The 26352-nt window shown below is 37.4% G+C and overlaps 1 protein-coding gene across 2 annotated transcripts in view; it reads right to left on the bottom strand.

Moving 5' to 3' along the window:
• Positions 1-8590: 8590 nt before the first annotated feature.
• Positions 8591-26352, bottom strand: part of SH3YL1 (SH3 and SYLF domain containing 1) — a 44279-nt gene continuing 26517 nt past the window's right edge. For both annotated transcript variants that reach the window (XM_066547274.1, XM_066547275.1), the window contains exon 10: positions 8591-9182. In XM_066547274.1, the coding sequence (XP_066403371.1) occupies positions 8983-9182 (200 nt within the window). In that variant the 3' untranslated portion in view covers positions 8591-8982. The remainder of the gene's footprint in view (positions 9183-26352) is intronic.

Here is a 26352-nt window from a genome sequence, read left to right as displayed (position 1 = left end):
ATTCTTTTTTTATGCAATCAAAAGAGCAACTGTGACTAGAAATCTTGCAAATGAAACATTGTTTCCTTTGGCTGCCATAATTACGACCAGACTCTAAGGGATCTATAGGAAAAGATGCTGCCACTCTGAACAGGAAACTGCCAAGCTCAGGGCTGCTTAGGTTGTAACAGGCTTTAAATATGTGAAATGGCTTTTTAAAGGACAAAAGTAACTGACCAGAAAAACACATAGATGTTACATAGCAAAAACCCTTAGCATGAACTGATGCAAAGCAAGTACCCGGTAAGAATGTGAGCCACTGGAAACCTACAGAAAGAGAACACATTGCATGGGAGTGTGATGGCCACAGAGAAAACACTGATTGGATTGTTTTCAGAGGCTTATAAATACACCAATAATCTCTGTTTTACACTGTAATTTGATCAGCAGTATGGCTCCTAGTAAAGCCAGGAGGGTAATGTAGATTTTAAGTAAATGTAGCACCATTTAACATTTAGTATACCTAAAGCTACCAAAAGAATCCCACTGATGTAAAATCAGCTGGAACAGGCCCAGGTATTTTCAGCATTCCCAGAAGGAAATAAGGGGTTAGTCTGAAAAGCATGAAATCAGATATGCAGAAGGAGTGATCCAAAACACATCAAATACAATCTTCAGCTGCAAAATCTTAAAACAGCTTGTCCTTGTTCACATTTGTAAGAATCTGATGGCTGACATGAAACCAATTACAATAAGAGATTGATGTTTTGAATTTCTGGCTTAACTGTGGCCTTAATTCTGACATCAGATATGACAGAAGGAAATTGGGAAAATTAAAATACAAGACACACTAAAGGGAATACAAGGCTGAGAGTAAGTAATAGCCTGAGACAGGTTTTAGAAGGTAACAGCCAGACCTAGTTTCTACAAAAAATGAGAGGCACACAATGTTTGAGACAAATTAGACCCAGTAGTTAATTTTGACCCAAATTTCTGCAGTTGATAAAATATTACAGAATGGCACCTATTTAAGTGACTTGATACTTTAGTAATCAAAAATGTCTCCCAACCAGCTGGAACTGTCAATCTGTGACACAATACTTTTGCATCCAGGTGCTTTATTTATTTCCATCAAGAGCATCATCTAAATTTATTGTGAGGCATAAACTCACATTTAGTTGGCATGAAATTAGAATCTAAAAAGATTTAAAACCCTTGGAGAAAATTATTTGATTAGCATTTCCATATGGAAAATAAAATTAAAATGTCTGAAAGCAGAAAAAGCACTGCAATATTGTGAAAACAGAATGTTCAGAAACTCAGATGTTTGTTGTGAGACCATATATCTGGTTTGACAGAACAACAATTTTCATTTACAGGAATGATGTGAGAATTCAGGCTGCTAAAACCAGGTAAATAGCCCCCTTTTTATTTTCCTCCCAAACTATCTGTGTGGTACTGTGGTTAGCATTACTCAGATGCTTAGAGGGAGGCCAAGTAAGGTTAGGTTTAATTGACTTGGACACTGTCAAACACAGTCCTCAGGCATTGAGCAGGTCAGATACTAATTGGCCACACATAGCACAGGAATAGCACAAGACTGGAGAAGGATACACAGGTGGAAAAGAAAGAAGGAGAAGAAACTCTTTGCTTCAAAATGTCTTAAACCATAAAGTTACTTTGATTATTGCTTTTTTGAATGGAATAAATTGTATTCAGTAGTCCAAGGAAACACTTCATATAGCCAGAATAGCCTTCCTGCTCCTGTTACCACTGCAGACTGAGTCCTCAGGCTGGCCGAGCAAAGCAGCTCCTCAGTCTCCAGCAAGGCAGATCTTCCATATGGCATTCGGCTCCCCAGGCCCTGCCCAGGCTGCTTTCTGTGCTTGTAAGAGACCCTCCTGTATATAACAAATTCTGAAGCCAAAGGCTAGAAATAGACATATGAGCATGTTAGGAGTATTTGCCTCTTTCAGATTGTCAAATGGAACGTGAACCTTCTCAGGTAAAAGGCTCAAGAACCGCTGGAGAGAACTCCCAAGTGGTGCTACCTATAAGCTTTATAAAGGCAGATGCAAAGGCTCATCTTAGCAATGTGGATAGCAGAATTCCTCCGCACTCTGAAATTACCAGAGTTTTTATTTTTACTGTCAAAAACCAGACGCAGCTAAAGAATTACAGAATGGAAAGCAGATATAGAATATGTGGATATCAATCTAGCACAAGGATTACCACACATTAATTTATACACTCCTGACATTTAAGTAACTATTTGCATTTAATATTAGATGAAACTAACTAAAAATCTTTTCCGAAGAATGAAGCTTGCCATTTCTTTTTATTTATTTTTCTTACATTAGTTATGGCATGGGAAAAGCCCAAGAGGTTTTCTTTGTAGTATTTATAATTCAATTAAGCACAAGAACCAATTAAAAAGTCAAATGATTTCCCATGAACTTTCAGACTGAAGTGTTGGATAAATTTAGATCCCCAATGAAAACTAATTTGATTTCAAAATGTTCTGGCCAAGTATTTAAAAAATGGATGCTTATAGGTAGGATGCTGTGTCTCTGTTTTTAGGAAATAAAGAAGAAAGGTGCAACTTTCAAAGGTTGTCTGCATCTAAGTACCCTCAATAAATCAACATGAACAGGTGACATTTAGCTCCCTTCATATCAGACAATTCTTTAAAAATAAATTGCAAACATAAACAATTTTTTTGTCTTTCTTATGATCCTAGGCATAGGCTATGTGTAGAATTGACAGAAATGTATGCAGAATGGATTTAAGTCTTAAAATTTTATTTGATCTGTAAAAATCTGGCTTCAAAATTTAACACAGTTCCACAGTTCCACTGTGTGTGTGTGTGTGTGAGTGTGTGGGTGTGTGGGTGTGCGTACAGAAAGAGTGAAACAGAACACTTAATCAAGAAAGACCAGCCTTTTTGTGAAAGGTTCAGTAAACAGGAGTGTTTGGCCTGATATGAGAAGGGAGATTGGGATTACATGTTTACTTGTTGCTGAAAACCTGGAGATATTAGCCATGATGGAACTTTACACCTGCACATAACAGAAATATTTTTAGGTCTGCAACGGCATCCAAGAAAAAAAAGTAACAAATGGAGGTGAAAAGTTTTCCAGTTATACCTATTACCAAAGTAACTTTTAAAATCATGAGTTAAAGCTAAAGTACTACTAAAGGAAAAGATTTTTTAAAATGTGTCATAAAGAATAGAATCTGAACACTGTCTATGGCCACATATTTAAAGTATCACAAACAAACATAAAGGAATAAAATTATGTAAGCTGCCAAAGGTATGTTAGGGATCAGAGAATCACAGACTGGGTGAGGTAGGAAGGAACCACAGTGGGTCCTCTCTTCAGTCTGGAAAACAGCAGACTGAGGAGAGACCTCATTGGAGTCTATGACTTCCTCATGAGGGGAGGAGGAGGGGCAGACCCTGATCTCTTTCTGTGGTGACCAGTGACAGGACCCAAGGGAATGGCCTGAAGTTGTGTCAGAGGAAGTTAACGTTGAATATTAGAAAACTATTCTTCACCGAGAGGGTGGTTGGGCACTGGAACAGGCTCCCCAGGGAAGTGTTCACAGCAGCAAGCCTGACAGAGCTCAAGAAGCTTGAACAGAGTTTGGACAGTGCTCTTGGGCACTCTTGGAGATGGTGCTGTGCAGGGACAGGAGTTGTACACTGTCGCTATAGGACACAAAAGAACACACGCTCACACCGTTCTCAAGGTGAAAGAGAAAAACGGGCCGTTTATTTTCTGACTCCAACATTTATAGTTTTCCAAAAGTGACAGTGGATTGGAGGGTGACAGTGGCACCTCTCCAATGCCACTGGTTAAACCAACAGCCCATCAACTCTCTCCTCCTCCATAAAGGAATGCAAAACAATGAGTTATTTACAGAAAGTGTGTGAGAAAATTCACTACAAGAATGTCAACATCAGAAGGCTTAGAAAATCTTAAAAACCCAGGGTGACATCACACGATGATCTTTGTGGGTCCCTTCCAACTAAACTGATTCTGTGATTCTGTGATCTGGTCCAAGTTCCCTACTCAAGCAGGGTCATCCTAGAACATATTACACAGGATTCCACAGCCTCTCTGGGCAGTCTGATCCAGTGCTCAGTCACCCACACAGTAAAGAAGCTTTTCCTCATGTTCAGGTGGAACTTCCTGTGCATCAGTTTCTGCCTCTTGTCCTATTGCTGGGCACCCCTGACCAGAGCCTGGAAACATCCTCTGACACCCTCCTTTCAGATAGTGACAGACATTGATGAGGTCCCATCTCAGTCACCTCTTCTGGAGGCTGAACAGGCCCAGCTCCCTCAGTCTTTCCTCATAAAAGAGATGTTCCAGTCCCTTAATCATCTTTGTAGCCCTCCATGGGACCCACGCCAGGTGCTCCACATCTTTCTTGCCCTGAGGAGCCCAGAACTGGACACAGCACTCCAGATGTGCCTCACCAGGGCTGAGTAGAAGGACAGGATCACCTCCTGTGACCCGCTGGCAATGCTCTTCCCAGTGCACCCCAGGACACCTTCAGCCTTCTTGGCCACAAGGACACACCACTGGCTCGTGAGCAGCTTGTTGGCCACCAGGACCCCCAGGTCCTTCTCCACAGAGCTGCTTCCCAGCAGATCAGACCCCAGCCTGTGCTGGTGCATGGGGTTGTTCCTCCCCAGGTACAGGACACTGCACTTGCCTTTGCTGAATTTCACAGTTCTTCTCTGCTCATCTCTCCAACCCATCAAGGTCCTTCTGAAGGGCTGCACAGCCCTCTGGGGTTCCACTCATACCTCATAGATTTGTGTTGTCAGTGATTTTGCTGAGGATGCATCTGCCCCTTCACCCAAGTTAGTAACAAATAAGTTTAGGTAAACTAAAAAATTCTGAGCTCAGTATTGAAGCTTAGGGGACAACACTAGTGACAGGCCTCCAATTATACCCCATGCCACTCATTACAACCCTTTGGGATTTGCTGTTTAGCCAGTTCTCAATAAACTGAAAAAGACTTTCAAAACAATTTTTTAAATCTCTGAAGCCATAAATACTATATTAGATAGTTAATTAAAGCGGATGCATTAATTAAAATGGATGTGGAAGAAAGAACTTCTGACAATAGTTACACAGTTTTTGTGTTGAATGCAGAGCACAGTCCTAACTATGACCCTTCAGGAATCACCTTGCTCAAAATAAAGCCCATGAGGACTGGCAGGAAACTGAGCTGCCATATATAAATATAATCACAAAATAAATATGGAAAGTACCTGTACTGTATGTATAGAAATTACTGCTGTCTGATTAACTGTTTCAACAATAAAAATAGTTGTTTTAAATCCCAAAGGTAACTGCTTATAAAACTGCTTATTGAACCTGCTCAACACACAGCAGTACTTCCCCTGTAATCTTTGCCCTTTACTAAGTATCCCCTTCAAGGAATCCCATGGCTCCATACCTGATTTTTTCTCTTCCATTACAGATTCCCACTGATTTGGTGCTGCAGACATTTATCCTCCCAACTCCCACTAACAGCTGGATACCAGGCACCTCATAACTCATTAAATACATTGTGCCAGAGTCACCATCTTCTTCACTACCTTTCTTCTGGATCTGGTCAGGCATCCTGTAGCAAAGGAACACAGACATACAGACATGGATTTTCATGGAAAACCTCTCTTACCAGATCATGTGTCTCATGGATGACTCTGTATCTCTAGGTTTTTGTTCCCAGACATACTGCAGAGAACCTGAGATACAACCACTGTTCCTTACAGAGCTCTTAGTTTACAGAAATGTGCAGACTGCCTTTTACTGTAGAGTGTTTTTACTGAAAAAGTACTTTTGGAATTAGCCTAAGCCCACTGATGTGAACTGATCCAGCCTGTGTCAATGACATTTGGAATCAGGCAGTAGAGTTCTGTAGTGATTCAAGGTCTGTTTTTGACAACCAGTGACTTTCCTTGCATTAGGCTAATTTGCTGAATCTTTTCTACATTACATTCAAATGAAGTAAGACACATTCCAGTCATAAGATATCCTTTCCATTTAATATTTCCCCTTGCAGCTTGGATTTAGTAATTAATTAGTGATATCCTGCAGAGTCTACAGACTATCATGAACACTGAGATTAGACAATCCTCATTTTTCCCCAAATTCAGCTAAGAGAATCCAAGAAACTGAATTTACATAAACAATAGAAGGATTTTGCTGTGCAAGTTCATAAATTCTGACAGTTTCATGAAAGAAGACACTTGAGATGAGTTAAGAAGCTTTAACAACTCTACATAAAGGCAAGTACACTGGCTGAAAAAGCAGCCAGCATTCTGGAAATGACTAATGAAGTATTACAGCAAAATTCTGCTGGTGGATGCTTCAGCTTATACTGTATAACTGAAGTGCAGCAACAGGAGGAGGAGTTATTCTTTGTGAATATGTGACAATATCTAGCTTCTGGGACTATCACACTATTATAAATCCTGTTCACTGAGTCCTGATGGTGGCTTATTTGGTGTTTTCTGGCTTAAGAAGCAATAGATACAGTCTGTCAAAGATAGGTGAGCACAGAACCTGCTTTCTCACCTGAAATTGGCAGATGCTACATCAGTCCTTCTAAAGGCATATATTGGCAGCATATATTTCCACTGCAGCTATATGAAGCTGCATAACTCTTTCCCACTAGCTGGAAAATATTTACTGAAAAATATGTGCAAGCAGTATGGATCTGTTTGATGGTGGTATCTATTTGAAGACAGATTTTTTCCAAATTATGAGGCAAAGCATATAAAGGATTTTCACTGAAAGGTTGTAAATGCTTTTTTTTATGGTTTCAGTCTCTTCAGTGTCATTTTGAGTTTGTTTATCAAAATGTATTTTGGCCCAGTCTGAAAGAAATCCAAAAACTTTTGCCAATGAGTAAAAATAAATAATGTAAAGTCTTCATCTACACTAGGCTTAGCCTTACCATTCTGATGGGATAACTTAAAGGTAAAGATTACCTGATAGTTTAGTGGATCATAACAGAGCAACTATAATTTGGTTGCTGGAAAGGTCACACATACTAAATTTCTGGTCCTCATAGAAGAAACAAGGACATTTTCAAGTGGGGAAAAGCTGAGACCAATGGAGCATAATTATCATCCTGGCATTAACTCCAAGTAAGAGGCAAATCCACCAGATTCAGCACTGGTAAGGGAACTAAACTGGTTCTAAAAAACTTCAAGTCACATTCTCACCTCTGCTCTGATTTGTTACATCAATTTTAAAGGCAGCACATGTATCTTACAATGAAGTGGATTTACAAATATAATGTCTTGGTTTGGAAAGACAGGAGTCTGTTAAGGAAGGCAGGAGCCTCCCCTGAAATGGAGAATGTTAACCCTCCCCACCCCTCCGAATTGCTATAAATTTTAAATTAAGGGGCTCTCAGGCAAAAATATGGGAGCAGGAAATAGCAGTACTTTAATAGGGAAGGAAAAAAAAGGATAAAATAAACAATGCAGTACACTAGATCAACCCTGACAGAGTCAGAACACAACCTGACACCCTGTGGGTCAGGGTGTTGGTAGCAGTCCAATTGGAATTGTGGCTGCAGTCCTCCTGAAGTGTCAGGTGTGGTTCTGTTGGAGCAGGGGGTCCTGTAGAGAAGGATGTATTCTTCCTCTGAAAATGCAGTGGAAGAAGAGACAGCTGCTGTTCCTCTGGGGAATCCTGTGCAGAAAACTGCTGGTGTTTCAAAAACTTCTGGATTATATCTGGGTAGCAATGCTTGGCTCCCCCCTCTGGGCGGAGCATCTCACAATGGGATGTCATAGTTCTTGTCAGTCATGCAGTGACATTCAATAGTCTGTTATCAGCAGATATCCCCTCCCAAGGGAGGTGTGATTGTGGTCACTCAAAGAGAGAGATAAGGCACACTGCCCACTTGACAAAAGATAATCTGCCATACAGATGGTAATTGAAAACATAGTGCATTGCAATTTTCAACATATACTCAAAACAAATTTGAAATCTGAGAATCATACTATCTCATAGTATGAGATACATAGTATAGTGCTATACATTACTATCTATCCTACAGAAATATCTTCTCTATCTTATTATTATAAATATACTCTATTTACTCTGTAGTTTACTTTGTGTTGCTCTTTAGAGATTAAACATTCAAAAAGTTTTAAATTGGAGGAAGCAGGAAGAATTGAAGCTCACCTGTGAACAAGAAATTTCTCTATCTTGTGGAGAGAGAGATCTGTGGAACAAGTTCCTACAGGAATCAAGGATAAGCCTCTGTGTTTTCTGAGGTATTATTCATGCATTTTACCAAACAAACTTTCAGAAGTGCTCAAATTCTCCAAAGGTGAGCCCAATAAGCTATCAAAGAAGCTGAACTGCTTAACTGTCACAGAGTTGTTTTCAAAAAAGTCTTTGTGTGCCTAACAATAAGAAAAATTAGAGACCAGAGCTAAAGTAGTTTCTAAAAAACTGCAATATCTAGAGTGATTTTTAAAACCAAGTAGGAAGTCACTTTTAACTGCCATACCTGTGGAAAAACACCTGTATTTACTAAGTAAAGAACTCAGACATGGTTTGAAGCAATTTTAAGAGCATTTATTAAGGAAAGAGACCATAAATTACAATTTAATAGAAATAAACTTTTTTTTCCCAGCATATCTAATTCTAAACTGTTTCCAATTTTTCCCTCAGGTAGAAAATTAATCCATATAGCAAGACAGAATTGAAATTATACATAAATTGGATTAGTTTTTGGGGCAACTTACTCAAAAATAAAACTCTCATAAATTGACTATCACCTACTGTTTACTTAAGAAATAAATGTAGGGGGAAGTTGTGCTCATATAAAGCATTTAATCTTTTTTGTTAGAATAGTATTGATCTAAAATCTCATTTTAATAAAATATGAAAAGTTAAAATATATTTTTCAGTGTAAATATATTACTGCCTCAACATTTTATTCTGTACAAATTTAGTTGTTACTTATGGCAACATAATTGGCTGGAAAGATGCCAGTTTTTCCTCCTATTGTTCCTTCCCACCAATCAAACTGGGAATTTGTTTTAGTTGTCACTGTGATTCTGTCTCCAGCTTTGAAAGTCAAGTCACCTGGCTGTTGTCCTTCAAATGAATAAAGTGCTGTCACTTCAACTGGATCACTCCCAGAGTTATCTGAAATTAAAGAAATTAAATAAAAAGGAAATTACTAAAAGGAAATTCCTAGTGTCAGCACACACACTAAATTCTTAAATAGAATATTCTTAAATGACAGTAGAAAAGGGTGACAAAACCACTAAAATAATCTATATGGACATATAAACCACTGATGAAAAATCCTCTCCATTTCCACTATAATCTTAGGTAAGTGAAATTTGAATTCCAGCCTATCAGTGCAGTCTATTTAATAAAATAATACTCTATAAAAAGTAAAGATCAGCCAGTTTTCTGTATGCCTCATATGGTCGGAGAAAGTGGGAACAAAGGTGGTGTGTTGAGGAAAGCACAAATGTTTCCTGAATGGCTGCTATCAGAGCCACTGCCCAGGTTTGAGTTTTGGTTTGTGTTCTCTGTGACAGCTTCTTCATGGAAAGTGCAAAACTCAAAGGAGAAAATTTGATTATTTAATCAAAACTCAGGATCTAGGATGGCAAAATACAAAATATCCACAGCATTTCCCTTCTTGTTCCATAGGTTTTGCAGTGTCTGGGATTTTGGTGTCTCTCAGATGTTAAACAAAACACACAAAATGTGCCAGTGGAAAGAACTGATTATGGTTTGATGTACTGGAAGTGACTTGGTTTGTATGGGGGTATTTTCGACCACATATACAAATGGCTTTTAGTCTCTTTGCACCAGTCTCTTATATAACTCTTTCAGTTCTCAGCTAGGGTTGGAATCATGCCATGAGGCTTCTAAACTAATTTTAAAACTATCAAAATCTTGCATACTATTATCCACCCTCCATTCCTATAGAAAATTTTAGCCGATATTTATTATTTAGCCAATGTTTAATACCACTGAATTTTAAATCTGAGTATCTTCAATTTAACAATACATGTTTTCTCTCAATTCCTTTAACTGTCTGAGATATAGGAGGTAGTTGCTTTAGATTAGTGTTGATTTAGAAAACACTTAAATCTCTTGCATGAGTGAATCTAAAAGTGAAAAATGGAAGGTGCAATGGAAGATTAGTTAAGAGGAAGTAATGTTTGCACAGTCAGATAGAGAGATTTCAGGGTGTGTTGCTCATATGGACCTGATGGCTGCAAAAATGCTCAAGCATGCTAGATTAAAGGCTTTTAGAATTAGCTGCACCTTCTTGCTGTCAAAACTGTTGCAAAAGGGGAAACCCAACCTCTCACTAGTTTACATACTGCCAGCAGAGAGCTAGAAAGTGCGGTGAGAGAAGCATTGACACAACTTTTTTTGTTGTTTTTTTGCAGTCTGTCTTCAGCAACTGATACCCACAGGTTTTTTTTTCTTCTGGTTGCTTTTATCATTTCAAAAGGAAGAGGAGAAATTTTTTCCCTAAGGCTCACAAACACAAACTCTGTAGCCAAAGAGGACAGAGAAGAACAATGGTCCACAAATGTATGCGCAAAGAGCACAGGGTTTTTCCCCCCACATCTGTCAACATGTATATGTTCATTCTACAGGTGAGTGCTTTCTCTTCATGATCTGCACTCTTAGCAATCACCAAAGACTAATAGAAAATTATTTAGCCACGAGCTGGGAGAGATTTGATTGCAGAGAAGTCAAGTGCAATCTTTCTTGATCACACAGTATCTCTCTCCTGATATCTACAGTCATGATCTAAAGTCATACAACACTGTTTCTTTTACTGTGAAAATAAAACCAAATTTATCAGGTTCATATCTCCACCAGTTACTCCTACCAAAAAGACAGATTACAGCTTTTCTAAATATATCTTTTACTGTCACATCTGAAACCCTGACGGACTGAATATTCAGCAATTACACAATTTTCCATCAAAAATTCAAGCATTTGATGCAGTTGGGATGATATGATGTGCTCTCATGCACAGTTTAGTTTGAAGCTAGATATTTTGATTGAGGAAATCATAGAAAAAGTATGAAATAAAACATCAACTTTTTACTCCTAGCACTAACTGAAGAATAGTCAGAAAATACTGTGGCCCAGGACTCTTTAGGTGCTGTGGCATGAAAACAGTTATGACTCAGTTCCATATAAAAAGGAAGAAGGGGTGTATTTTACCCCTGTGCCACATTCAGGTAGCACACATGGGTTAAGTGCATTTATATGCTGCAATGAAGACAAAAATTTCCTATGCTTTGAGTTCTTAAATCTATGTGATTTTATCATGTAAATGAATAATCACTCAAAGAGAATTGGAGATACTATATACTTAAAACTGCCCAAAATATATATGGAAAAAGTAGATGTTTGATAGAGCAAAAGAAAAGACTGAAAGTGCTAAAATTGAGGTGAGATCTTATTCTCAAAAAGAAAAAGAGCTGTCAAGACCACTATGATATGCTGGACTCACAGCAATGGTAAGTAACTAATAGTTACCATCTCCATGGCTGAACCTGCACTAAGACTATAATTCCTCTTATACAAACTGCTGAGTATTCTGAAATTGGCTCTGTAAAAGTAGGAGGAAAAATGAAAGGAAACGTGACAGAAATTGAAGCTTGAGAAGGTGAAAAAACATCCCTATATGAGATATTAAAGGGTAGCAGTGTATTCAATGCACCACAACCATGCCTCCAATTACTGTTTGCCCTGTCATATGAACAAAACTGTTTTATGTGTTTCTCTTCTCATTTTTTGTCCCTATACATGTGCATCTTTCCAAACACAGAGAAAACTCAAAGCACTACAGCTGAATATGAACACTCAGTTCTATGTCCTTGCCCCATTAGCTACCTGCAATCATTTAAAAGCATTTTTCAGCTTTATTCCTGTCAGCTCTTTCATAACCATTTCTGCTTAATTTTCCCTAGCAGCCTTTTCTCATACTATAGCCTTGTTTCATTTTACTTTTCATAAAGATTTAAATTCTGTAGTTTTGTAGCACAATGAAGACAGAATGCATATTTCTTGCCTCAAGAGTTCAGCATCTCATGCTTCATATTTATATGGATCATCCTAACAATAAGGTACCTTAAATGAATGCACGGTTACAAAATCCCCCACACAGATTATAAGGAGGATCTATTCTGTGTTCTCATTTTCCAATTTCAGTTTTGCACAGAAGGGTTTTAAATAAAATTGTTATAATCCACATGAAGATCCCTGAATGCATAGACAGAAATGACATTTGCAGCTCACACAAGATGGTGCTACAGTGCTACATACAGCATATGATACTAAGATCATTGAGATTCATGAGTATGCACACTGCAAGAAATACAAACTACATTGTGGAAAATCCTTATTTTTTATTGCTATTTGAATACACACTTCCAGAAACACAGTGATCAAAACAGAAAATATAGAAATTTTGGTTGAAGGCAAATTAGTAGCTACCATATATATTCAATACTCCAGCACACACAGGTATGGCATGTGTTTGATGACAAACTTCTCTGACCACAATATTCTTCCAGTTTATTTATCTGTACATACCATAATGATTTGCAGATTTTGTGAAGGACCACTGCTACAGATAAAAGACTTGGTGGGGTTTAAAGTAGAGTGAATTTATGGCCTCTTGGGTGTTCTACATTACAGCCCCAGAGTGAATGAAAGAGCCACAAAACTATTTTTAATTATGGTGCATTTATTGGGTAATAAAAGCATTTTCTATGAAGTTGGTATGGAACAGATACATTGCCTACTCTTCTGTGACTCAGTTAAGAGTGCCAGTTTTTGACTACAAGGCCAGCTGGCACAGACTGGCCACATACATACCATAAACACTGACCAGAGAGATGAGCCACATGCAAACTGCCTACTGGTTCCTTAGTGGAATAACAACTAAACTACATCTTGGAATTATTTGGGAAAGTGCAAGGTGAGAATAATGTCAAGGCAGTTTCTAACAACACAACCACATAAGTAAATGAGTTACAGTGCTTGGGGCCATGCCTTCACACCAGTAGCTATAGTAGCCACTAGTTTCACATTCTAATGTGAGCTTATAAAATATTAGTAAAGCCATAGGCTGTTTACAAGACTGGATTTTAGAGAAGAAGGCATTTGTAATAATTTTGGCTTAAGTTTATGATACTTTCAAAATCCAGCTCTAAGTTGGAATACAGAATAGTTGGAACACAGTTCAGCTGTGGGCCCCAAATTTAATTTTACTGGCATAGATACATATACCCCCCAGCCATCAGCCTGATGCTGAATATCTTGTAGAAGATGTGCTGCTTTTGGCCATGGAGACAGCAATAAAACCGAAATAAGTTTCATGTACTTGAGGTTAGTGGTGAGATTGCTAAGCATCCACTTTGCAAATTTTACTAATTGTCAGTAATTTGAGTGTAATTTGTCAGTAATTTCACTCTCTGCCCCCCCTCAGTGGGATGTGAAAAAGAACAGGAGGCTAAAAGTAAGAAAACTCATGGACTCATGGGTTGGGATAAGAACATTAAAATAATCAAAATAAAATAATATTTTTAAATTAAAATGTAAGGAGAAGGAAAATAACAAGAAGAGGGAGAAATAAAACCCAAGATAAGCAGGCAATGCAAAGAACGGCAATTGCTCACCACTAACCAAATTATGCTCAGCCTGTTCCCAAGCAGTGGCCCCCTAGGCAGCATTCCCCCAGGTTTATATACTGAGTATGACCCTGTGGGGTATCCCTTTACCCAGCTGGGGTCAGCTGTCCAAGCTGTAATAGAATTCTTATTGCTTAAATGGAGGCCGAGCAAACTAAGCAACCACACGGACCCTGTTTGTGCAGAAGTAAGATAAAACCAACAAACAGACCTAATGATGGAAAACAACTAACAGATTGGGCAGATGCAAAAATCTGTGCTTTGGAAAACAAACATATCAAGTATCAGAAAGGCTTAGTATACTAGTACACTGTTCAGAGGCATTGATAGGATCAGGTATTGCTCATAGGTTTAATATGAGAGATGTTACTAACAGTGAACAGACAAATATTAGTTCTTTACCCATTATGGGCTTTTTCTTGGAAAGGGTTAGTACTGAGTTTATAATCAGAGTTAGGAAAGAATCCAAAGTAGGATAAAGAACTATGTCAATTACTGGGCCCATGGCAAATCTGAGTAAAAAACAGTAGTTGGAGCCATTAACAATGAAGACTTAACAGGAAATTTTAATGTCAACCTTAGAAAATGGTCTAAACACCACCACCTGCTAAGATACCACTGTGAGTGTAAATACTGTGTGTATACATTTATTGGTTACATGCCTGAAGGATGTTTGCCCCAAATATCATATTAAAAAGGAAGACTATTATCAGGCCTCAACCAAACACGTTAAAGTGGAAGACAACCATTAGCTTAATTCAACAGCTATAGATGAGCCCATGCAAATAAGGCAAACTGTATCATAAACTGCATGAGGCAAAGTACTGACAACAGATCAAAGGAGGTGATCTCCTTTACTCAGCACTGGCATGGCCACACCTGGAGTGCAGTCCAGTTCTGAGCTTCTCAGTACAAGAGAAACATGGGCATGCAGGAGACAATCCAGCAAAGGGCCATATGGAAACTGCCATTGGGGCATCTCTCCTATGCAGAAAGGCTGAGAGAGCCCAGGGAAGAAAAGGCTTATCAGTGTCTATAGATATCTAAAGGGACAGTAAAAACAGGGTGGAGTCAGGCTCTTGCCAGTGATGCCCAGTGACACAGGCAATGGGCATGTACTGAAACACACTGAACAGATTTCCTAGAGAGGCGATAGAGTTTTCATCTTTGGAGGTATTCAAAAGATATGTACCCAATCCTGCTTGAGCAAGGGGGTTGGACTAGATAATATCTAGAGGCCTTTTTCAACCTCATCCATTCTGCAATTTGGTGAAAAACTTCAAAGAGACTTTTGAAATAAAGTTACCTGAAAGTATAAAAGCAGCACGAAAATTTGTAATTGTAGGGTGTTTGGACTGGAACAGCTGTAATCAAAACCCAATTTTATACTAATGGAACTCACACTGTCAACATCATCTGATGGTCAGGCCAGACAGAGTAGACTTCTTAACAGACACTGACTAGCCTGTATCCAGCTAGGGGAGTGCCAGCATGGAGCACACCTAGTAGGGACCCCCATTTCTCGAGAATGTGACCTCCTGGTAAGGCCTACTTGTCAACATATGGATCAGTGTGTTGTAAGGAGCTGCACTGGCACACAAACAAGTTTAGCCTAGGACTGACAGAGCAACTCTTAGATCGGAGTTTAGTAAAATAAAGGGCTGAAGAGAAAAATTTATTGGTGGATGAGCAATATGAGAAATGAGATGAGGCAGTAAATTACAAGAGTAAGTATTATCTTACAGGTATGTCAGCATTTGCTGTGTTCCTCAACTGACAGAGCTAGATGTAAAAACTAAAAGGTAACACTGGCTCTTTGCAGGACAAATGAGAAGGAGAGACTAAAGATCTAAATTTCTAAAGATCTGCATTTCTTGAGAAATGCAGCAGCATTGGGCCCTGATGATGACTAAAGGCAGGCAGAGAAATGGTTAAAGTTCAACTTTGAAGTAGGTAGGTGAACCACTAAGTTAAATCTGTGATACTAACAAGATTGAGATGAAAGCTAGATCTGTCAGAGGTTCTGTCTGAGCTCAAAGACATAGTTAACATGAGAGCCAGTGGGGGAATGTAAAAGATGGACAAAATGATAGGGCAGGAAATTAACTTTGAAGCAAGAACTGAATCGAGAGCAAAGAAATATTGAATTTGCAAAGGTCAGAGAAAAGGATGTTGCAACAATTGAATCATAACAGGACGAAAACATGGACAAAAGCAGAGACAGAAAGAAAAGGTTGCATCTTTAAAGTAGTACCCAGAGAACAACTATAGGTCTCATTGCTCCTTTAGTGAAAGTGAGAACTTCTAAAAAAATTCAAGTTGAAGAACACATGAGCTCTGCAGTGATTGCTAAAATGAAGTTTAAGATTCTATTTGACAATTTTTATCTTGAATTCTTAATTAGTTAACAAAAGAATATCTAAGTAAAGGAGAAACAGAAATAGTTATTTGCAGAAAATATTATCTAGCAAATTAAAAGCAACAAAGAACAGCTAGCTGGGAAAACTTAGCAGAAAAATAGAGGGCTGAATAAGGAAGACTTCTCAGTGAGACACCCAAAATATAAATGTAAAGGTGATTACAGACATAGCCCAGCAATAGAATTCAGGGATCTCAAGTATTACCAAAGAAAACAGAAGGTGAATATTAATCTAACAGGTTACATACAAAAGGATGGAATGCAATTTTTAATACGTGGTTGTACACAGGTCAGCAGAGACTTGGAAGAAACAGTTACATTTATGTCACTGAATGGCTCCTTTTCATGTTATTGAACTTGATGTCTCCAAATGAGAGTCCAGGTTCCAGTGCCAAATCACATTGGCATAAATTAGCAAAGACTAATTTATCAGCATAGATAGAGCCAATGGCTTGAACAGGGAGCAAGGGAAACTCTTATAAAGAAGGTGAAGCTTCTGAAGAAGTCCAAAACAAGAAAAAAGATTAGATAACAGCAATATGATCAGCCTTGGACTTCATAAGATGAAGGATGAGATGATATTACTGCAAAGAGATATTGTGAGCTTGAGGAGGGTTAAAAAGAAGCAACTAGATCAGATGGATACCTGGGACAGACAGAGAGAGAGAGAGGGGAGATAAAGCAATGAGAATCTTCTGCATGGGGGAGAGCTCTCAAGCTTAGAGAAGATATGAACTGAGTAAAGCCATCTTATCTGCATCAGTGTCCTCCTGAAAGACAAACAGTATGAACTGGTAAAAGGGGACAGACACTGGCTAGGACCTGAAGCATGGTCTAGTAATGCAAGGCCTCCATACAGGTGAGACCAGCAGCTCATAACTGAATGAAGCACATTCTCTGAGAACTAGGTCAGTCTGATATGTGGCCAGACAATAAACTGCCTTTTTTGCCACTTCTCTTTTTACCCCATTAGTCATCTGGGAAAGTTATTTCACAGCTGTATTCCCTTGGTTGCCAAGATAACTTTCTTAATGTCTAGCTCCAAGTAATTCAGTACTGGCATACTTTTTTTTTTCTTTTTTTTTCTTTTTGTTCAATATTGGCCTTTGGTTGAAACCTTTCTTGACAATTATATGCTTGACTTATACTTTTATAGTCCAAACCCATTTTTTCACACCTTCAGACTGTTACACTAAAAATAAGATAGTTACCATCTTATTATCTTACATCTCAGAGACTCTTTACTCCACTCATTCACTTACTGAACTTCTCCACATCTATTCAGATTAACCTATTCTTGCAAATGAATAAACAGAATATTATCATTAGGTAAAAGGCCTGTAGTAACTGACCTTTCACATTACCATTAAACAAAGAGTTCTTTAAATGGGAGGGTGAAGGAACAGAAGGAACAGAGAACTTACTTTTTGGAGATCATGGGGTTTTCATATGAATGTGAAAATTATAATTAAAAAAAATTTGTGATGAATCTGCACATGAGACTGTCAAATAGTTTCTTCTAATGAGGAGATAACCATGAATGAAGAAATCAGCAAATGAAAAATGGAAGGGAAAGGAGAGCAGAGAACACTGCAGGAACTGGAAGCCACAGAAAGGTGAAGTACAAGAACAGGAGAAATATTAGTGATGTAGCAGAGCCACTCTTGTAGGTGAAGGTTGAGCTGAGAGTAAAATATGTGATAAAGCTAGACAACACAGAGCTAAGGGGTCAAATCCATTGAGAAGAATCTTAATGCAGTTACAGAAACTAATAACAAAGATCAAGAAATTAAGGGAATGTGTACATAACTTAAAAAAACTTAAATATATATAGATATTTTGAAAATTAATGGATGTATTCTAAATCCCAGAACTCTAAACCCAGAGCCAAATTAGAACTCAACATGATACAGTACTGAATACAGGTAATACTCACTAGTTTGACAGTCATCAATTGAACAAAAAGTCATTGGTTCCATAAACTGCTTTAATATTAGTGGGTTTTCAAAGTAGAGAAGTCTATTTGTACAATAATGGAACCTACTTTGAGGTAACAAAAAGGAAAAACAAAAACTAAAAAAAAAAGCAGCTAGCAAACAGAAGACTAGAGGGATGCAAAGTTAAGAGGGAAGATAAAGATGACTTTGTGATTAGTGCCTTGATCTGTTCCCTGGCCATAAGAAATACTAGTACATGATGTAAATGGTGCAGCTGTTTCAAAGACACTAAGGAAACAAGCCTAAAACTGACCTGTCGATATTCATTTAGAATATACTTCAGTACAGCATTAATCAGGTTGAAGTCAAAGACCAGTGATACAGAGAGAGAAACTGGACTGAAACTACCAAAGCCTCAGTGACACAGTACCTTTTTCAAGAATGAGACAAATCCAACATCTTGGCTGCATATGATCAGTCATACTAGGGAGTATCTACCTTTTACTGTATCTAAACTTACCCCCTTGGTTTTCTTTATATTTGAAGTCTATTTCTGAACTATTATGTAGAAGAGCAGCTAAAAAAGAGATTTGATTTCTTATGTGACTTGCATCAGGGACAGTCAAAGAAACATTGGAAGGGGAAGTGTGAAGGAGGTGTGGCAGAAAGATGTAAGGCTTAGTGCTGGGTTTTAAAGGAAACCACTAATTATTCTAACATATCTCTTTCCTGAAAGCTTTTCAGTCCTTTAATGTTAAGGATAGCGCACCTTATCTCACTATGACATTTTATAATTGCTTTTAAAAATTTTAAAACAGGAAAGAATACTAGTTTTAAATTCAAAATATGTGAATTATAGTAGTCTTGATCATCATAAATCTGATAAGCCACACTCTGAGTTATAACATAGAAAAAACGGAAGATACTTTGTGGATATTCTAAAACCAATCTACATCTGTTGATAATCTGAAAGCAAAGTTGTGTCAGTATCTGAAAGAATACATGCATGCAACTGAACTTCTCTCCTTAGAAACAAAGCAATGGAAACAATTTCATTAACGTTATAACAGTCAAATTTTCACAGAATAACTCTGAAAACACTGAAAAAGATACTCTCATATGTAAAGAAATATAAGTTAAAAAGTACAGAATTGTACATTTATTACTGCATGCACATATAAAAAATTAATCTCTTTTACAACTAATTTTTCCACTTATGACTTTAGAAAGCAATCAAAATGATGAAAACTGCAACTGAAAATAGTATTCTGTTATTTACATAGAAAATACATAGTTTGAAATGGGTGTGACTACCATTTTGAATATCTTCTCAAATTTAAAAACCTTTGGCATATATTACAGAATACTTTTATGAAAAAGGACTGGGTCATTTACTTCCTGGAATGTGAACAAAGAAAGAAAAATTCCAAAGTCATGAAACATTTAAACAGTACTACCTAAAAATGTCCCTTTATGACCACATACAATGATGAGAACATGACAAAGGCAGTATCTCATTCCATATGACTTTTCGAAAATTGGCATCTTGGAGATTAAGACATCATGAAGTATAGCTCACTGAATATGTATACTTTTTAATATTTTATGGTTGAAGAAGTTTAATGCAAATAATAGTCCATGTTCTGATGATGTCTGAATTGCAAGGCTTTACATGTGTAAGTGGTTTCCAACAAATTTAAGTAATGTCAGCTTTGGTTCAAAGTTGCACCTCAGAGCCACAAAGGTGATGTTGAATTCACATTCACAGATAGGATGAACAAAAGTTAAGTCAAATTACTGCATTATCTAAGTTACAGTGTCATGATAAGCAGAAACAAAACACATTACAATGTTGACATTCACTTATTGGCCCTTATTGGGAAATGTTCATTCTGAGGCTTTACCTTTCACTATGTCTAAAGGCCTGAATAGGCCTAAAAGAGCAGCATCTTGGGAAAGTGGCAAATGATCTGTTTAAAAACTTATGAAGGAAATGAAGTAAAGAAAGTCAGAGAAAGGATGAAAGAAAGTGCCATACAAATTACTACACAGAGAATAGGAGGTCAGTAAATTAAAAGATTTTATGGCTTTCTTCTATTGTGACATGACAAAGCATCAGCCAGAGAGGACTGGGGAAAACGGACTAAAGAAGAACCATATAGTCGTGTATTATACACTGTGACCCTGCAGAAATTAACTTTTCAACTCCTATATGGCAACAAAATATTATGCATTCTAATGGCTACTTAGAAAAAGTCTTCAGTCTCCCATTTAGAAAGTCTTAGAAAAAATCTTCAGTCTCCCATTTAGAAAGAAAAATAGTAGCCTAACTGTACCCTAAATACTAAAAGTCATAAAAATAATTTCAGTTCTTGAATCACACCAGTATACAGATGAGCTCCTTTCTCTACCCAATGTGCTCATTTTCCATATTCTTAGCTCTCACCTCTCAGCTTTTAGCTTAAGAAAAAAAGGGGTTTATTTCAGCTTCTAGAGCAGAACAGATGTATACTTACTTACAAATTTAATTTTAGTTGTTTCCGGACAAATAACAAATCAAGTGTTTGTTCAACCAAGTCTTAAAAATGAAATCTCAAATGTCCTATTCACATTAAACTACTAATTTCCTTAATGGCCTTTTTAATTTTGTTTTTTAAATGTAGACTCACCTCAAAAAACCCTCTGCATATACAAAACAACAACCTCAGATCTCACTGAACAGATGTTTGGGAAGGCCTAAATATGCACAGTAGATTTGACATTTTATATCTACAGGTACTAATCTGCTATAATCAGATATATTCTGTACAGATACCTCAAGTATGTCATGTGCCACCATTGATCCAAATAATCTCCAATAATGCTCATCTGATCAAAAGTCAGGAGACATGATATTCAGCAAATCACTCGCAGAACAAATAATATCTTGCTTAGCTGTTTCTTTGCCAATAATTCTGGCTTGTTTTGGGCACGTAAACAAAATCACCTGTCTCTTTCTACTTTCTGAATAAAAGCTTATAAGACACTCAAGTATTTAAATTCAGTATTGAAGCCTGCAAATAATCAGTTGTTCATGACTAAGAAAATGAGGGTGGTTTTTTTTGCATTAAGTGAGCTTCACTGTCACTGGGGTAAAACCACTCTTTAAATGCCCCACAAATGCCTATTTGTGCCCAGTTAAACAAACCTGATCTGAGGAAGGATAGGAGGCATAAGTTGCATTACTCTATTCTACATTTGCTTATAGGCAAAGAATTGGTCTATACCTAGAACACCTGCAGGCTGTTTTGTTACAGCAGCTATGGATTTAAGGCAATTTCAAAATCAAAGAATGGCTTGGCTTGGAAGGGACCTGAAATCCAGATAAATAGCATCTGTAACTCTTCCCTTGTCCACTCCATCATGGAAGTTGATTGAGTTGGTCAGGCAGGACTTGCCTCTGGTGAAGCTGTGCTGGCTGTCTCCAATCACCCCCCTGACTCCCTGTACTTTAGTATAGCTTGTAGGAGGATCTGTTCCATGACTTTCCCAGGCTCAGAGGTGAAGCTTGCAGTGTAGTCCCTGGGGCACTCCTTTCCAGTCTTTTTAAAAAGGTGTACAATGTTTTCCTTTTTCCAATAACCTAGAAAATGTATTCAAGGTACATCGATAATATCAAGGAAGGCCTGTATCATTCCAGGAACTACTCTCTTTAATATGTTTCAGTACTAAATGTACACCCAAGTTCTTGAAAGGAAAGCAAAACGAGATGTTAAGGACTCTTCCACTTCCATGAGGACTGCCTCAGCAGACCCTATTTTCTGATTTAGTTGCAGTACTAAATGTTATATTTTACTTTAGCTGGGTACTTTGTCCAGGTTTCCAGTGTTACAAAGCCCTCCAGTTGATTTTCAGAATAACTTAATAACTACATTCTCCATTAACAAGGAAACAGTGGCTGAAAAAAACTATTCAAGGCAAGGTTAGCCACAGAAGTTCCATATAAGGTACAAGACCCTCAATTTTGCAGCAAAGCCTCAACAGATAAAAAGTTCATCATCAGCTGCAAATCTGTATGCACGGAATGAAGATATTATACACACACTGTTGTAAGAGACTCACAAAACCCAGGAGAAGAATTATGTATTTTTGACCTCTTCTATATAAGCTAGAAATGGATCATTTCAAAGCAGATTCCCTATTGCCAACTTGAGTTGTTACTGAACAGTGTCATGTCTAGCAAACAAAACTGGTGAGTGAAACAGACCTGACTATATTTAAAGTTTAAGTCACTGTGCAAATTTAGCTCATTCAGTATGAGACATATTTCGCTGGTTTTGAGTTTCTGGCCTACTGGGGAACATGCTGGCTCATCATCTTCATCTGCTGATGGAATGCTTTCTATCTTTGTTTCAGCACACTCAGCTTTTGCATTAAAGAAGTGCCTTTTTTGTTAAGCATCTGTGGATGTATTTGATATTTAGGATATAAAAAAATCCCTACCTCCTGCTTGCAAGAGTCAATTCCATAGCAGTACTTTTGCTGATTACTTTTTGTATTTTTCTGACATTTCAAAAAACAATTAGATTTTAATTCAAAGTGAAAAGGTCAAATAAACCATATCAATGTCAAGGGCTTTATCATGCTCAACATGACATTAATGCAAATAATGCCTGTGCTGAAATCATACTGCAAAAGCTGAGATGCAATCCTAAGCATAGCCTTCATATTCTGAAAAGCAAAGTACAGTCACCAGAATTGAGCTCTGTTTTATTCAGGTCAAACTGATGATTTAGGAATGATCTGGGACTCCTATGTTGACAGCTTCTCCATGTTTCCTCTACACATACCGAGTTAGCATCTCAGTCTCAATACACTGTCTCTGCATTTTGGTCAGCTTCAAAATTTCTGCCAAGGGTATTATTGGCACATAACCTGGTTCACTTGATAGAAGTCTTAGCTTTTACAAAGGTCTGGGAAACAATCTACAGCCTCTAGAAAAAAACCAAAGAGTAGTAAATGTATTCTATACAGTTTCTGCCAGTTTCTTAGGGTAATGCTCTGTGAAATACTGATTGAATTTTTTTTCTTCTTTTTTTCTTTTTTTTTTTTTTTTTTTTTTTTTTTTTTTTTTTTTGCTTTGCATGGAGAGATTCTTCTCTGCACTGGCTAGAAAAATGGTTAAAATAATAAAATTATATCAGACAAGGACTATCTCATATGGAAACATACTAAATAATAATACTGCACAAGGCCTCATTTGAAGGTCTGTACAAACAATCCATATCATCAGTGTTTAAAACTGGTTGAAAACAAAGTGGACCAAGAATAGAAAGCCTGTTTTCAAGGCAAAATGAAAATGAGCCTTGCAGAATAAAACAAATTAAAGATGTTACTACTCCTTGCAAAGGAATCAGACAGGAAAGAAATTTTGCTATAGAACTAGAAAGTATGAGAAAAAAATAATTAATCTTGATAAGAAAAAATATAGATGAAAACAAGGAGTCTCAAGTCATTGTGAAAGATCCAGAAACTGCACTCTGTAAAGGGAACAAGTGAGTATCTCTTGTTTTAATACAAAGTCTAGCACTTTCATGATAACATTTATATTTTATATGAACACCTGCAATATATAGAAAACTCTTGTTAACTTTAGCTGCACTAAGGGACATAGGGGCTGTTGAAATTGATGCTAGGATTTCTTCTTTCCACAATTACTAATTCTCATTGCTTTTATGTTCCTTCAGCAGCAGTACAGCCATTATTAATGCTACTTACACCATAGGCTTCATCAACTTATAATTTCAAAAGGTATTCAATCAATGTTCCCTTCCCGTGCCAAATGGTGACTCAAACAATTCCACTTACAGTATCCCATGGCACAATCCTGTAATCATTTGACTACAGTTTAAACTGGTAGGCAAAAGGTAAATCACCCCATTCATTACAGAACAGCTTCAGCAACAGCTAGAAATGACACAGAACCACAAACTAGAGCCTAATCTGATCAGTGCAAACTCTGCAACCTGCAACATCCACCATCACATGGATGAAGCATCTTGGACAGTCATTATATCAGCCAATACCAGCCATGGAGTGCTGATATTACACTTCCCAGCAAAGCACAACCAAACTTTGCAGAATACTCATTACATCAGCCTAGTCAATTATGATAAAGTTCTTGAAATGAAAAAGCAAACAGTACCACAATTTTCAGTTCAAATTTAAGTGTGGTACTAACAGTATTCTTCATACATATGCTTTTAAGTCAAGTGAAATATTGGCTGTATAGATGCTTTTTAAAAAGAACTAACAGTAATCACATCCCTTGGTTCAAGCATGAGGAAATTCAGCCTTGCAGATGGGATTCGACCACTGGCTCAAATTTGCCAACATACAATATATGTGAAGGCAGATTTTTCCCTCAACAGTATCTCCAAACTTACTCTGCTGTCTCAACTCAGATTCTGTCTTATCCTTCTGTAGTTGCTGGCAAAAGGCAGAAATGTCAGAAGTAAAGAAGATGCAGTCTAAACATTTTGGCAGAGACCAATACTTGAAATTGTGGACCAGAGTAGGCTTTCCCATTATATTTTTCCTTACAGAGGAGTTTTCTATTTTCATATTTTTAATCCTCTTTTGACACCTTCCTTGCTACATAGCAAAGGAGCTGCTAAAAACACAAAGATGCAACACTGAGAGAAAAGGGGGAAGAGGGGTGCAACTCTCACTGTGTATGAAAAAATTAACACTTCCTTTCCACAAGAGTAGAGGTCACTTCTGGCTAAGCTTCTTCAAGAAAAAAACAACTGGAAAAAGAATATTTGAAGGTTACCTAATATGGCAAAAAAACCATTCATGAGAAAGACAAACCAAATTAAATATAACCAGAGAAGTCTCAATGCAAACCTTGCCAGACCTCTCCATGAAAAGGTAAGAAGTTTCTTGAAATCTTGTCTTTTTGTAGAAGTGAAAAGTATTATTACATCATTTCTAGAACAGTTATTTGTTGTACTAGTTCAGCTTACCTTCATGTCTGGTTTATTTAATTTTTTTTTCCTTGGCCTCCTGTTTTTTATTCAGGGACTGACAGTGTTTCTACAAAAGGTGAATGACCTTCTTGGTTCAATCAGAAATATCTAGCTGGCTGATCTGCATGATGTAACACTGAACCAGCACAGCCAGAGTAGATGCAGGATTCCAGGTCCCTCCATGACTGAGAATATGTCACATTCCGGGGAACCCTGATTTTACTGCTCATGGGAAAACACATTTGAAGTGGGTGTTCCATCAGGGTGAAAAATAATAATTTACCATAGAAAAGAAAGTCTTTCCTTAGCATTTAGTATAAAGTAGATGTGCTTATCCCTGCTATAAGGATGGATCTGTAAAGCATCAGCCCAAAGACCGGCATTTCTTATAATAGTGTTAATTTTGTCTCAAGTCAGTAAAGCACAGGGCATTTCACCCCACTCTGGAGAGAAATCCTGAATATCTATCACTTCCTTGAGCTAGTCAAAACTTCTGGTTGGCTTCAAGAACTATAAATGAAGCAGAAGCTCCCATACTCCCAAAGGTTTTTCTGGATAATAGACAGGAAAGCAATTTAAGCTTGCTTTAGTCTTACTGCTTGGAAAACACAGAAGAAAATACTATCTAAAGTAGTACACAGCTTTGAAACAACATTTAAAGCATGTATTCCAGATGCTAAAGCATTAATCTGTGCTACAATGCCTTTAGAAAAGACTTCAATCTACTCTATTTAACATTTATATGCTCCTGTGAACAATTTCATGTTTTAATTCTGTGAATCAGAATTATCACCTTAGTGGTGCTTTACACTTAAAAATATGCATAGATTGCACTGAACTTTTTCTGTGCTTTAGCTCTAATTTCACAATTTTTATTAAAAAAATGCCAGGAAGAAATATTGTTACCCATGCCAGAGTAGCTGGTTCATACTTAGCACAATAAGTGCTCTGCCCATGCATGCACACACACACATCAGAAAGACCCCAATTTCATTCTAGCATGTCTGACCTCAATCTCTCTGTGCCTTGTTGTATTTTGAGTTAGCAGATTATACACATCAAGTTATTTGTTTCAGTATGACCAGTGAAGGCCTGCATGCTGCATATTTTCCTCTCAGCTTGCCACAATATAAGCCATAAGCAGCTTGATTATCTGACTTATCACAGTCATGATAGTAATAGTACAATCCTAGTAAAAGTGAATCAGGGATAAAAATAGTCTCAAAAATAATTTCCTGGGATTTCCTGGGTTTCGTTAGTATT

The sequence above is a fragment of the Molothrus aeneus genome, chromosome 3 (assembly GCF_037042795.1).
Source record: "Molothrus aeneus isolate 106 chromosome 3, BPBGC_Maene_1.0, whole genome shotgun sequence".
In the NCBI taxonomy this organism is placed as follows: domain Eukaryota; kingdom Metazoa; phylum Chordata; class Aves; order Passeriformes; family Icteridae; genus Molothrus; species Molothrus aeneus.
The sequence above is the reverse complement of the archived record's forward strand: the minus strand, read 5'-3'. Positions and strand labels throughout refer to the sequence as shown.